This window comes from Neomonachus schauinslandi, chromosome 4, assembly GCF_002201575.2.
Source record: "Neomonachus schauinslandi chromosome 4, ASM220157v2, whole genome shotgun sequence".
Taxonomy (NCBI): domain Eukaryota; kingdom Metazoa; phylum Chordata; class Mammalia; order Carnivora; family Phocidae; genus Neomonachus; species Neomonachus schauinslandi.
In genome coordinates this window covers 49,909,821-49,924,236 of record NC_058406.1, presented here as the reverse complement: position 1 = coordinate 49,924,236, position 14,416 = coordinate 49,909,821, and the positions used below count along the sequence as shown (strand labels likewise).

Here is a 14,416-nt window from a genome sequence, read left to right as displayed (position 1 = left end):
CCTTTTTAATTAAAAGTGGATACCAATGCTTCAGAATGGACGATTAAAGACTGGGCAGTTTTGCCTACCAGTCTCACTGGAAAAACCACCACAGGCTTATTCTGTACTGTCTCCTGAGGTCAGTATCTCTCCTGGTGAAACTCTCCAGATTGAATGAAATGAATTTTTTATTACAAAGGTATTTTTCTCAAACGAGACCTTGCTATTCTGTCTAGAAGTATGTAGATAATAATACTGTTTTCTCTTAGAATTAGAATTCTACTCTGTAGAATACTTAAAGCTTTTAATCTAAGTATATTGATTTTTTTTTAAAGATTTTATTTATTTATTTGAGAGAGAGAATGAGAGAGAGAGAGCATGAGAGGGGGGAGGGGCAGAGGGAGAAGCAGACTCTCCGCTGAGCAGGGAGCGCGATGTGGGACTCGATCCCAGGACTCCGGGATCATGACCTGAGCTGAAGGCAGTCACTTAACCAACTGAGCCACCCAGGCGCCCTAAGTATATTGATTTTTAAACCAAAGTAATATGTGAAATATAAACTTACAAGGCAAATTTGGAGAATTTTCATATTGTAACATGAGAAGCTTTAAATAAGTGAGTTTTTTTGTTTTGTTTTGTTTTTAGTAGACAACATTTCACTAAAAGTCTGGAGGAAGGAGTACAAACAAATTTTTTAGAATATTTTTGTAATTGATGATCATGTACGTGAAAATAAAGTAGCTATAAACATGCAATACAAGAGGGGCACCTGTGTGGCTCAGATGGTTAAGCGTCTGCCTTCGGCTCAGGTCATGATTCCAGGGTCCTGGGATCGAGCCCCATATCAGGCTCCTGGCTCCTGGCTCCTGGCTCAGAGCCTGCTTCTCCCTCTCCCTCTCCCTCTCCCTCTGCCCCTGCTCGTGCTCTCTCTCTCTCTCTGTATCTCTGTGTCTCAAATGAATAAATAAAATCTTTAAAAAAAAAAACATGCAATACAAGAAACATTAGCAGCTGTGATGATGACCTATGTGACTTGCAAGAAACCTAAACATTGAAAAAGCTCAATCAGGAATCAGTAGCCACTATTCAAAACCCAAAGTGCTTTTTGAGAGAACGGTTACAGGATGATTTGCACGTGACTCTTTGTATGCATTAATCTGAACTATGTCTTGGGAATGTTCTCCTGGTGGCATTTATTTTCAGAATAGAACTTGAAAAATACTCACAAATAAATTTGTATTGTTTTTATTTTTAAAAAACAGAGGCAACAGAAAGCTCCTGCTCCGACCTCCTTTCTTACTGTTCTCTGTCACTTACTCTGTCCCAGCCACACAGCACAGTGCCTTGGCTGTTCTCAGATGTGCAGAGTGCATTCCCACATCGGGCCCTTTGCAGTTCCCTCTGCTGGTGGTGCTCCATCACCAGGCCAGCTTCTTCGTTTCATCCAGATAGCCCCTCAGATCCTGCTTCTTCAGACAGGGTATCTCTGAGAGCTTCATTTCAAGTGCAGCCTCCACCATTTTTTATCCCTTTACTTTGCTTTGTCCTCGTGGTACTTATCATTGACTTTATACTTCATATATCTTTGTTTATTTTCTACAGAGTATAAATTCCGGGAAGGTAGGGACTTTGTCTTTCTTGTGCATTGCTCTCTCTACAAGTACTTAGAATAGTGCTTTGCTCACAGCAGGCAGTAAGTATTTATTAAACGAATGAATAAAGACAGTAGGAAAGAAAGATGACTCCTTCCTTCCTCCCTTCCCCCCCACCCCACCCCCTGCCAAACCTTCCATTCAGTTTTCTAGGAACACATCTTCTCAGTAAAATCAGCTAGTCTTCTGTCAGGGATTGCATTATATATTTCAAAAGGAAATATTTTAAAAGAAAATCTGATTTTTTGGAAGTTATGTTTTTATTCTTAATTGATTTGCAAATGCAAGGTCGGCTTTCTAAAGGGAGGCTGATGGTTTTCTTCTAGCTACTATGCTGTGTATATGCTCATATATAAAGAATATGGGCATAATTTGGATTTGACTATAGATGTGTAGTATGACTGATAGATAAGTGCTTAAGCTTTTGTATTTTTTAAAATTTTATTTATTTGAGAGATCCTGAGCAAGGGGAGGGAAAGAGAATGGGGGAAAAGCAGGCTTCCTGCTGAGCAGGGAGCCCGACTTGGGGCTCGATCCCAGGACCCTGGGATCATGACCTGAGCCAAAGGCAGAGGCTTAAAAAATTGTGGTAAAATACACGTAAATTAAAATTTACCATTTTAACCATTTTTAAGTGTCCAGTTCCATGGCATTAAGTGCATTCACATTGTTTTGAAAACTAGCCTCTTAAAACTACTTTTAATTGAGGTATATGTATGTCTAAACAATACATTTTTACTTTGCTTATTTTTTGGATTTAATGAAAAGGGTATTATGCTGTATATAATCCTCTGGGGGGACTTGCTTTTTTCATTCAGCATGATATTGCCAAGACCTAGTGTTTCTTTATGATCACATATAATGTTTATATAGTGTATCTATATTTTGCTGGCATTTCATTGTACTTAGAATATAAATCTAGATTTTTCTCCATGACCTCCAAATCTCCAAAGGATCTGAGCTCTTCCACCTCTTTAACATCATCTTCTACCATCCCTGAGCCTGTTCTTCGGTACTTAGAGCTTCTTCTAAATTTTTTCCTGCTTCTAGGCCTTTGAATTTTCTTTCCTCTTCCTGAACTTCACATGGCTGGATTCTTTTCATTTTCTGAATTTTATATAAAATATTACCTCCTCATAGAGATCTTTGCTTACTCCATGAATTTCCAACCCTTCCTTCTACCTCACTGCTGATACACTCTATCATTTTTAATCCAATTTTATTTACTTAATACTTACCACTATCTGAAATTATATTATTTATTTCCTTACTTTTCTGTATAAGAAATGGTGGGTAAGCTCCCTGAGAGCAGACCTTGTGTTTGCCATGGAACCTTAGTACCTAGAAAACTGTCTAGAGCCTTCAATAAATATTTGTTGTATGAATTTAAAAAGTTACAGGATTGTTGGTATCAGCAAAACTAAAAAATGAAAATTTTGCTGAGACCATACAAAGTTTCTCAAAGTGATTAGCCATTTGGCAGTGAGGAATATCTGTTGTGTTCTTTTCCCCACAGAAACATTGGCCATTTCTTTGCATCTCCCTCATCCCCCTCCCCCATTGGGCATTTCACTGGCATGTGGAGAGAGAGGACTCTAGGCTGTGAAATACAAACCCATTTGCCAAATCCCATCCATAGTTCCTCCCATTCCAAAGCTTGAGTGCCATTTTTCCATGAACCACCAATCACATGCAGTGAAGGATATTACCTAACTACCTTTTAAGAAAGTATTTTTAGTATCTCATTTGCCCAAGTTCACTGGGTATTTCACTTCTCTGACCTAAGTTAGAGTTGGACTAAATCTGTGACATCCTGAGTAGCACATTAATTTTAACTACATTAGTTGAATGTGGTTGATACATCTGTGTCCTCATTTCTACAAAGAGCATACCAGGTTGTACCAAGCATAGTCAGGACATGCCATGCCAACATAGATGTATTTAACTATTGACGTGGAAGTGTATAATATATGACTATAGTATTTTTATTTTATTTATTTTTGTTTTTAAAGATTTTATTTACTTGAGAGAGAGAATGAGTGAGAGAGCACCAGTGGGGGTCGGTGAGCAGAGGGAGAGGGAGAAGCAGACTCCCTGCTGAGCAGGGAGCCGGACATGAGGCTGGATTCTGAGACTCCAGGATCATGACCTGAGCCGGAGGCAGATGCTTAATTGTCTGAGCCACTCGGGTGTCCCTCATCTTCATTTAAAAAATGTCTTATTTTATTTTATTTAAATTCAAGTTAGTTAACATACACTGTGTAATATTTTTAATAGATACATTTTGTTTCATCTAAAAAGAAGGAAAAAATTATAGGATTACTGATTAGCAAAACATAAAAAATGAAAACTACATGGATCAACCAAGAATTTAATACTGAATTAAATTATTGTACATCCATGCAGTGTTGCAGTAGTTAAGAGGAGTAATACAGATTTCAATATCCCACCTCAGTATCCCAGTAGAACATTCATTCATTCATTCATTCATTCATTTATTGAGAGGAAGAGAGAGAATCTTAAGCAGGCTCTATACCCAGCACGGAGCCTGATGCAGGGGTCAGTCTCACAAACATGAGATCATGACCTGAGCGGAAATCACAAGGATGCTCAACCTACTGAGCCACCCAGGCGCCCCCCAATAGAACATTTATAATAAAAATATAAAAGCAAACAATATAGTGACAACCAAACTCACCCCTCAAGTACACATCAGTAATTGGGTGATAAATAGTTTGAAAAATATACTTCAAGTTTAGCAAGGTTAACTTTTGAAGGGTAGGGATTATTAAAGTTTTTATTGTTGTTGTTTCAAATCTCATATACTTTCGAAAGGCAGTATATCGTTATTTTCAGGGTTTCATTCCTGGCCTCACCATTTATTAGTTGTGTAACCTCAGGTAAGTTTCTTAATCTCTCTGCTATGGACTGAATTATGTCTCCCCACCTCATCCCCCCCTCCCCCCCGCAAATTCATATGTTGAAGTTCTAACCCACAATGTGCTAGTATTTGGAGATGAGATCTATGGGAGTTAATTAGGTTCAAATGAGTTTCAGATGAGGTCAGGAGGGTGGGCCTCATGATTAGTGCCTTAAGAAGAGACATCAGAGTACTGTTACTGTTAGCTGTGTAAGAGCACAGTGAGAAGGTAGCCGTCTGCAAGCTAGGAAGGGTTTCTCACCAGAAACTGACCATATTGTCACCTTGATTTTGGATTTCTAGTCTCCAACCTGAGAAAATAACTTTCTGTGGTTTAAGTCACCCAATGTATGATACTTTGTTATGGCGGCCCGAGCCAACTAAAATATTCTCTCTGCCAGAATTTTCTCATCTGTAAGTTGAGAATAATTAATGCTTCTAAGAAGGGGTTACGTTGGTGATCAAACGATAGTAGTCTGTAGAGTGCTTAGAGTGGTGCTAGGCACATGAAAAGTGCTAAAGAAATGTTCACCACTATTGTGGCATTCCTATTGCCACGCTGCTTGTTAGAGTTTTAAGACAACAGTTCTTACCTTAGCATGCATCAAAATCACCTGGAGAGGTGTTACGCCAGCTGTTGAACCTCACCCCCAGAGTTTCTGATGCAGGACGTCTGGGTTGGGGCTTGATTATTTACATTTCCAATAAGTGCCCAGATGACGTTTATGCTGCTGATCCTCAGATCAGACTTTAAGAACCACTATATTTAAAGCAGTCTGTGTTCATTTTATTTGCGTATCCTATTTTTTTAAGCTGAAAACAAGTATTTTGGGTTGAAAGAGCTAGTACTAATTCTTGCTTTGAATAGTTTGAATTTACTGCACCATCTTTCTTTTACAAAAGTTTCAAAACCTGTATTTACCTTAGTAGAAAATTGCATTTCTTACCAACTTAGTCTTGAATTTTTTTTTTTTTTTTTAATTTATTTGAGAGAGAATGAGAGAGAGAGAGCATGAGAGGGGGGAGGGTCAGTGGGAGAAGCAGACTCCCCGCCGAGCAGGAAGCCCGATGCGGGACTCGATTCTGGGACTCCAGGATCATGACCTGAGCCGAAGGCAGTCGCTTAACCAACTGAGCCACCCAGGCGCCCTAGTCTTGAATTTTGTAAGAGGAAACTGACTTTAGTCGGTTTTCTTTTCTACGCGTGATAAAAAATGAAACTATGGGAAAGAAATCCCTAAAATATTTTTCCTGAGACTTTCTATTTTGGTCATTTATTTCAAGGATATTTGTAATTGCTTGTTGAAGCCTGTTTTGCTTTGTTTTAATGATGACGGTCCAGCATCTGTGTCATGTTAGTGTTTGTTGATTGCCTTTTTTCATTTGAGATTTTTCTGGTTCTTGGTGTGATGCAAGATTTGTTATTCTATCTAAGACATCTTGGGTATTATGACCTCAGAGCTTATTTAAGCCTTGGGTTTTAGCAGTAGGGGGAGGCACTATTGCCACATTCATGCAACAGGTAAAGATCCACATTCCTCACTTTGCAGTGGTTTCAGGGTGCTTCTTACTAATGGATAGAGGTGGGATTTCAGGCTCCCCACTAGGCCTCCACTGACACATCCCTGTATGTGAGGAGGAAGGGCCACCTTGGTACTGCTCCCTGCTTGGCTTCCACTGACACCACAGTTGACGGGGGTACTTGTTACCACTGGGCTGGGACTAGTTTCCACCTCTGTCTTCTCTGATACCCCCCAGTGTGTTGGGCGATGGGGTGAGGAACGAGGGCACCTCATTACAGCCAGCTGAGGGTGGACACCTGCGCTCCCTCCTCAGCCTATGGAGGAGGGGTGGGGCTGCAACTTGTTTCCTTATGTTTGGCCAGAGTAGGGTACTTGCTGGCTTTGATTAGAGAGAGCAGGCTTTTCTTGGAGCTTGTTTTTGTCTACTCCTTTTGGTGTTTCTGGGTTGCCAGCTTCTCTAGCACCTAGTCCAGGATCTGTGATGCAAAAATAAAACCCAGGAAACACTACTTTATATTTCCTCACATCCCGAGGTCCCTAGTCGTTTGCATTCTTCTTTCTACCTTTCAGTGTTTATTTTGTGTATCATGCTCAGGGTTTTTTAGCTGTACTTAGCAGGAGGAATAGAGAGAAGTGATGTACTCTCTTTAAAAATAACTTTTTATGATACTACTTTAATTAATATTCCTAGCAATTTACATCAGACAGAAAGTTTTCTAACCATTATAACAGAATTCCTTTGCGAGGCACCTGGGTGGCTCAGTTGTTAAGCGTCTGCCTTCAGCTTGGGTCATGATCCCAGAGTCCTGGGATCGAGTCCCACATCAGGCTCCCTGCTCCACGGGAAGCTTGCTTCTCCCTCTCCCACTCCGCCTGCTTGTGTTCCCTCTCTCACTGTGTCTCTCTCTGTCAAATAAATAAATAAAATCTTAAAAAAAAAAGAATTCCTTTGCTGTGAATATTTTACAGCCTTATTAAAACAAAATGGGTGTTTTTTACAAGAAAACAATATTAAAATGATACTGTAGATGTGAATATATTGACATGAAAAGAGATTCACAATATATGTGAAAAACAGGTTTAAAATAATGTTTTATATAACCTATGCAAGGGTAGGGTGTGTAAAAAATACATGTGCACAGAGGAAGATTTGGAATGATATAAAGGGATATGTCTTTGGGGAGATAGAATTTTGAGTGTATATTTTCTGCTTTTTGCTCCTTGAGCCTTTTAATTCTCTTGTAAGAAACAATGATTTTGTAATAACAAAAAACAAGCTTTACATTCATTTACAGTGTATAAAAATATATTTCCACAGGATTTTTTTCTCATTGAGGTATTATAATTTTTTTGTTTTCAGAATTTCTGATCAACTTAAGTATCTGTGATCATTATATTTAATATAGTTAATATTTTATAGGTTCCTCTACCTGGCATGAAGTGGGTAGATAATCACAAAGGTGTTTTTAATGTTGAAGTTGTTGCTGTTTCATCTATCCATACACAAGTAAGTGAGTTTTAATAATTTTTATGATCAGTTTTCACTTGAATGAATGAACATACTGTCTAGTACTTGAATCAGTTTCATTATCTGCTGTAACTTAGGGGATTATATATCAGAAATGTATAAATTTAGAAGTTACTTTTTAAAGGAATCAACCAAAGCCTTTTAATATCCACACAAGCAAACTTTTTGCTCTTCAAAGTGTCATCGATTTCATTTTCAACAATTCAGTGACTTTTTTTTTTTTTTGTAAGTTTCTGGTACATTGCAGAATTAGAGTTGAAAACCGTCATCCAACCTGTTTTATTCCTCATAGACTCAGATATTTCAAATGGTGAGAGTTTGATCATTTGCTCTGTATTCTTCGCTGTTTATCTGGAATATGCCAGGCTTTCCTCAAAGCCTGTATATTTACTCTTTCTCTAGCTGGAATACTTTCCTCCTGACATGCACTTCTTTTCAGTAAGACTTCTGCATACCTCAGGCCTTTCCTGGGGACTTTTTAAAAAAAAATTTATTTATTTGAGAGAAAGAGTGAGTGAGTGCACGAGCATGCAGAGGGAAAAGGAGAAGCAGACTCCCTGCTGAGCAGGGAGCCTAACATGGGGCGCCATCCCAGGACCCTGAGATCATGACCTGAGCCAAAGTCAGATGCTTAACCGACTGAGCCACCAAGGTGCCCCTTTCCTGGAGACTCTTAAGCATAGCAGCCCCATTACTCTATCATCTTACCCTGCAGTTGCTACTGCTTCTAGCTCTTACCTGTACTCTCTTGCACTTTTGCTTTCTCTCATTCTGTGTGTGTAATATGTGTGTATGTATGCATATGTACATATGCATTTATTTATTGGTTCTTTCCCCTATTACACTGTAAGGTCTTTGAAGGGAAGTTTCTTTCCTTGACAGGTAACAACATCCCTGACTACATAGAGCTTACAGTCTAATGGGGAAAGTGTAAAAATAATAGCAGTACAGTAAAGTTAGTACTGTGTTAAATGTATGAATGAAATCCTTTCAAGAGTAGAGAGTTGTCTGTTCTGCTGGGAATTATCTGAGATGTTGTATTGATAAGTAGGCATTTACCATACAGAGAGAGGGTGGGCAATTCAGATGATAAAAAGCAAGTGCAAAGGGATAGTAGTCTAAGAACGGGCAAGTAATCTGGTGTGAATGTAATTTATAGTGCCTGGGGAAATTGTGATAGATGAGAAAAAAAGACCAGGCTGTTAACAGATTATGAAGGACCTTGAATGCCATAGAGTTTAGAGTCTAGGTAGATGGTGATTTCTAACCTAAAGAAAGATGAGAGAAGTAAATTTGGTTGCATGCTAAGAGAGATTATGGAGATGATTCTGGAGTTATAGTGAGTTTATTTTTGAGCCTGTTGAGTTTGAAGTGCCTATGTACTTCAGATAAAAATATCCCAAGGCAGTTGTAATTAATTTCAAGTTTAACATTGAAGGTGGCAGAATAGATGTGATAGCTGAAACTATATTGGTTGAGTAATTATCCAGGGAGAAAATGTAGAGTGAGAAGAGGCAAGTGTTTAAAATGGAGTCCAACTTGAAAAGGGAAGGGGTGGTATATGGGGATTTCCAAGGCCACCCTCAAGTTCAAGGATTTTCTAGCAGAACTCAGAGGACCCATCATACAGTCATATTCACAGCAATGATTTATTTTAGTGAAAGATAAAATAAAATCACCTAAGGGAAAAGAGGTCAAGTCCACAGGAAAGAAAGCACAAGCTTCCAAGATCCTCTCCTAGTGGAGTCACATAGGGTGAGTGGAAGCAGCATGTGTGAGATATTGTCTACCAGGGGAGGCTCATTCATTAGAGACTTAGTTCCCAGGATTTTTAGTATAGGGTGTAACATAGGCACCCTTTGCCTATCACATACCAAAATTCTTGAGTCCCAGAAGGAAAGCACGTTTTCAGCATAAACCATACTGTTTGCACAAACAATTTAGGTGTAGTAAGTCATCCCCTATCAGGTGGAACTCTCTTGAAATCCAGATTCCCATCTGGCCTTCCAAATGATAGCAATCTTAAGCTTGCTATGTTAACTCTTTTCTGCAGTGAAGTAGGGAAAAATAAGACAGAGCACCTCTCTGTTATGTTTTAAAACAACAGCAACAAAAGGTAGTAGATAGGTTTTAGCATTATACAGGTAGATCCCAGTAAAAGAATGGCTCCAGCAGCGTTTTTCCTTTTCTGGTACTGGATATGTTCTGTTTCCTATAGTCTTTACTCTTTTGATAATGATAAGATTGATGTTACAGTATACTGTTGAAATGTATTCTTTCCCTTAATAGTATCATATCTTCTTATAAAAATACATTATTCTTCATGTTTTTTTATTCCTATAGTCATTATTAGTTTTCTCTTTTTAGAGTTGGTAGTATAAGTATCTTTTACTCTTAACTTCGTTTTTATAGAGGCAGATACACGTGTTATCTTTATGTGACAAAGAAGGATTGGGGCAAAATATATAGATGATTTAGAATCTGTAGAATGTAGGAGAAGATAAAGTGGAAGTATCTACTTTGTAGTAATCTGGCTTTCACAGTCCTGATGAGTAATACTCAAGATTTTATAAATTTTTGCCACTATGTAAAACAATTTCATCATGTATTATCTTCTTAAAAGGATCAAACACAATAATGTTTCTTATGTTTTATGCTTTGCGTGTAGCTCTTTGAAATTTACTGGATCTATAGTTAGAACTCAAGAATTTTTTATTCATTTAAATTCTACATATCAAATTAGAACAATATTAGAACTATAAATGTGAATGAAGCTCTTCGACATTATTGTCTTAAAGTTTATTTTCACTATTAACTAAGTAAAAGTCTTCCCAGAGTTCCAGTAGACTTCTGTTCACATCTCACTGGTCAGCGCTATACACAGTCATCACTACACACATCTCATCAGTAGGCATAAAGCAAGCTGGGGGAGCAAGCATCTGCCCTGGGACTGGGCACAGAATTGCTTTAAATAAGACTGTGGTTCTGTTGGTATAGAAGGAGGTTAAATAATAGCAGTCAGGATTTAGTCAGGAGATGGAAATTGCCAGTAATTCGAATGGAGACAATTTATATCCAAATAATTGTTAACTGGGTTAAAGGTGATTCACTACTAAGTGGGGTAAAAGAAAATTCTGTGATTGTAACAGAGATAGCAGTTGCAGAAACTGATAAGAAAGGAACTTAGAAACCTAGAGGAGGATCCTGAGGGCTAAGACTCAGACCTCCGAGGAGAGGACACCACTGCTTCGGGCACACATTGCCTGCCATACCAGGGTGTGGAGGGCACCTGCTCGGGGACAGGAGCCACCATTGCTGGTGTGAACACTGCTGCCATGTCCCTCACCTCTGAAATTCCAGCATTCACATCTGCTAGCTGCCATCGGGAAAACAAATAGGAAGAAGGAAGGCTGTTTCTTGTACCCTCTGTGGTCAGAGCCTAACCACAGGCCAGCTGACAAAGGAGAAATGCAATTTGAAGAGTCCAGCTCCAGTATTACAAATTGTGGCAAGATGGTGGGTTTGGATGGAGCTGAGAGGTAATAAACTAATAATGGGCACAGACCTTGTACTGATAGACCTGCACAATCATTAAGTTCTAAAACAATAAGATGGACTCACACTGGGGGGAGAAAAATCCTTAATTAGTATCAATAGAATTCTGACTAATTAATAGTGTTCAAATGGCCACTTTACAATAATAAATGAGAATAGATCTAGTTTTAATTGGAAACAATATATATAATTGTGTACTTTTTTGTATTACTAATTTATACGAACTATTTTATATTATATAAAATATATTTATATGGTCCAAAGTTTCGGGAATTTACAGTTATAATTGGATAGTGATTTTGTTTATTCTTTGTTTTAGGATCCTTATCTCGACAAATTTTTTGCTCTGGTCAATGCTCTGGATGAACACATGTTCCCAGTCCGAATTGGAGACATGCGTATAATGGAAAATAACTTAGAAAATGAATTGAAGAGCAGTATTTCAGCATTGAATTCATCTCAGTTAGAACCAGTGGTCCGATTTCTTCATCTTCTGCTTGATAAACTGATACTTTTAGTTGTTAGACCTCCTGTTATTGCTGGCCAAATAGGTAATTTTTACTTACGTTTGGGGAATTAGGAAATTTGTAACTTGGCATTTCTAGCTTTTGCAGAAATAGAGTCATGGTTTACTATGTGTTATCTATAAGGACTGTGATTTTGGGGAGGAGAAGGTGGGGGTATTTACTTGTTTCTGATGCCAGAAAGTAACTTTCTTTTTTTTGTTTTTATAAAATGTGCCATATAGACTTCAACTCAGATTATGGAAACAAATTCATTTATCCACTCACCAAATATTGATTAAGGTCTTACTATGTGCTAGACACCAATAGGCTCTGTCCAAGGCTTAGTTCCTGATTTTAAGGATCTCACAGAATATTTTGGAAAACAGGCAAACAGATAAATCATTTTGCTTTTTACATGATGCGTGATTTACCTAGCCTACATTTTTACTCATCTGCTATCCTCTATTTAAAATAGCTGTTCTTGGGGCGCCTGGGTGGCTCAGTCGTTAAGCGTCTGCCTTCGGCTCAGGTCATGATCCCAGGGTCCTGGGATCGAGCCCCGCATCGGGCTCCCTGCTCGGCGGGAAGCCTGCTTCTCCCTCTCCCACTCCCCCTGCTTGTGTTCTCTCTCTCGCTGTGTCTCTCTCTGTCAAATAAATAAATAAAATCTTTAAAAAAATAAAATAGCTGTTCTTTTCTTCATTAACTCAGAATCTCTATATTCTCATTTTCTTCTGTTTTATTGTGGAATTAGAGGTAGTCCTGTTTCCTGTGTTAAATGGTTGCACAAAGGAGAGGAGTGTTCAGCTCCTTGGAATTTTATCATATTTTATTCTTATTATATTTTTATTTTTTAAATTATTTTTTTATTATTATGTTCAATTAGCCAGCATATAGTACATCGTTAGTTTTTGTTGTAGTGTTCAATGATTCATTAGTTGTGTATAGCACCCAGTGCTCATCACAACATGTGCCATTCTTAATACCCATCACCCAGCTACCCCATCCCCCCACCGCCTCCCTTCTGTAACCCTCAGTTTGGTTCCTGGAGTCTAGAGTCTCTCATGGTTTATCTCCCTCTCTGATTTCTCCCCCTTCAGTTTTCCCTCCCTTCCCCTATGATCCTCCACACTATTGCTTATGTTCCACATATGAGTGAAGCCATGTGAGAATTGTCTTTCTCTGCTTTAAGGGAGACTTGTTAGTAGAGGTGATTCTTGGGTCAAATATTTAAACTTGAGTAGGAGTCTGACAGGCAAATAACTAGTCCAGGGAGATTAAATAGTATGTTCATGGTATACAGACAGATAAATGAACTGGGAAATTTGGGGGGAATTATAAGTAGTCATAAATTGGAGGGTTGGTGATTAATGATGATATTGGAGATGAGGGAGATGAAATGGGATCTTCCATGATCCTTTAGGGAATTGGGACTATTACTCTTTAAGGAATCAATAGTTTTTGAAGGGTCTGGTCTTAATTAGGGAAGTAATGTGACCCAGTTTGGCTTTTATAAAGATGAGTGTGCTATGTGGAGATGGGTTGAAAGTGGGAAAATCTGGAAGCAAAGAGGGAAATTAGGAATCTTACAGAATTTCTACAATAAACTATGAGGTCCTGCCAAAACAGGAGGTGACAGTGAGTTGGAGAAGAGGGGTGGATTAAGAAATATTGAAGAGCTATTGTACAGAGTACTGTCACAGGAGTCCTAGGAGAAGGTTTTAAGAAAAAAATTTAGCACCGTTCATTTTTGTAGATTATGTAAGTAAAATAATAATGCAATAGTAGCAGACATTTGCACAGCACTTAATATATGCCAGCAACTGCTATGTGCTTTATTTATATTAATGGATGAAATGCTCACAACTCTATGTGTAGATAATATTACCACTGTTTTACAAGTAAGTAGAGTGATGAACACTCTACTTGAAAATTTGCCTAAGGATTCAGACCCAAGCAACTGACTCTAGAGTCCCAGTCTTATCTACTAAAGAGGTGTCCACTCGTGAAATTAACAAGAGTTTTAGTCAAACAGTGAAAGTAGAAACCAGATTACAGAGAATTAAGTAGCGCATTATACATGATGAGAGGAATACAAAACGTATACACTCTTTTTCACAGAGTGTATTTGGTTAGAAGAGGAGGCAGGGTTGATACGGCATAAGAATGGAATCATTTGAGCATGTTTATGTGCCTAGAGTAACTAGTGGAGGGGGGAGAAAAATATAAGAGGCGCTAAAAGGTTTAATTAATGGAGCAAGCCTGTGGGACAAAAGTCAAGTGATCATTGTTTATTATAGGAGAGGAGCACTGCTTCCTTTAGAAGGGAAATAAAAATGATTTCAGATTTGGATAAATTTGTAGTAAAAAGTTGAGGACTTTAATACTATAAATTTCTACTGTGAGATAAAAAGCAAAATTTCCTGAGAAGGGAATAAAGTGAATCTGAGTTTTGAGAAGGATTCTGATGGTTTGGAATAGCTACTATGAGGAAAAGGAAAAGGAATTAAGCAGGAACCATTTATCGGATTATTCCAGTTTTAGGAAAGTTTAATTGGCCTCATTCCTGTTCAATTTCCTGTCTTGATTAAATAAATCATAGGGGCACCTGGGTGGCTCAGTCGCTGGGCGTCTGCCTTCGGCTCAGGTCATGGTCCCGGGGTCCTGGGATCGAGCCCCACATCAGGCTCCCTGCTGGGCGGGCGGCCTGCTTCTCCCTCTCCCACTCCCCCCTGCTTGTGTTCCCTCTCTCG

General features: G+C 38.6%; 1 protein-coding gene across 1 annotated transcript in view; it reads left to right on the top strand.

The window, feature by feature from the left end:
• Window positions 1–14,416, top strand: part of DOCK7 (dedicator of cytokinesis 7) — a 217,678-nt gene that overhangs the window by 120,665 nt on the left and 82,597 nt on the right. The window contains exons 18-20 of the mRNA XM_044914530.1: window positions 17–118; window positions 7,495–7,581; window positions 11,477–11,708. Coding sequence (XP_044770465.1) covers window positions 17–118; window positions 7,495–7,581; window positions 11,477–11,708 — 421 coding nt within the window. The remainder of the gene's footprint in view (window positions 1–16; window positions 119–7,494; window positions 7,582–11,476; window positions 11,709–14,416) is intronic.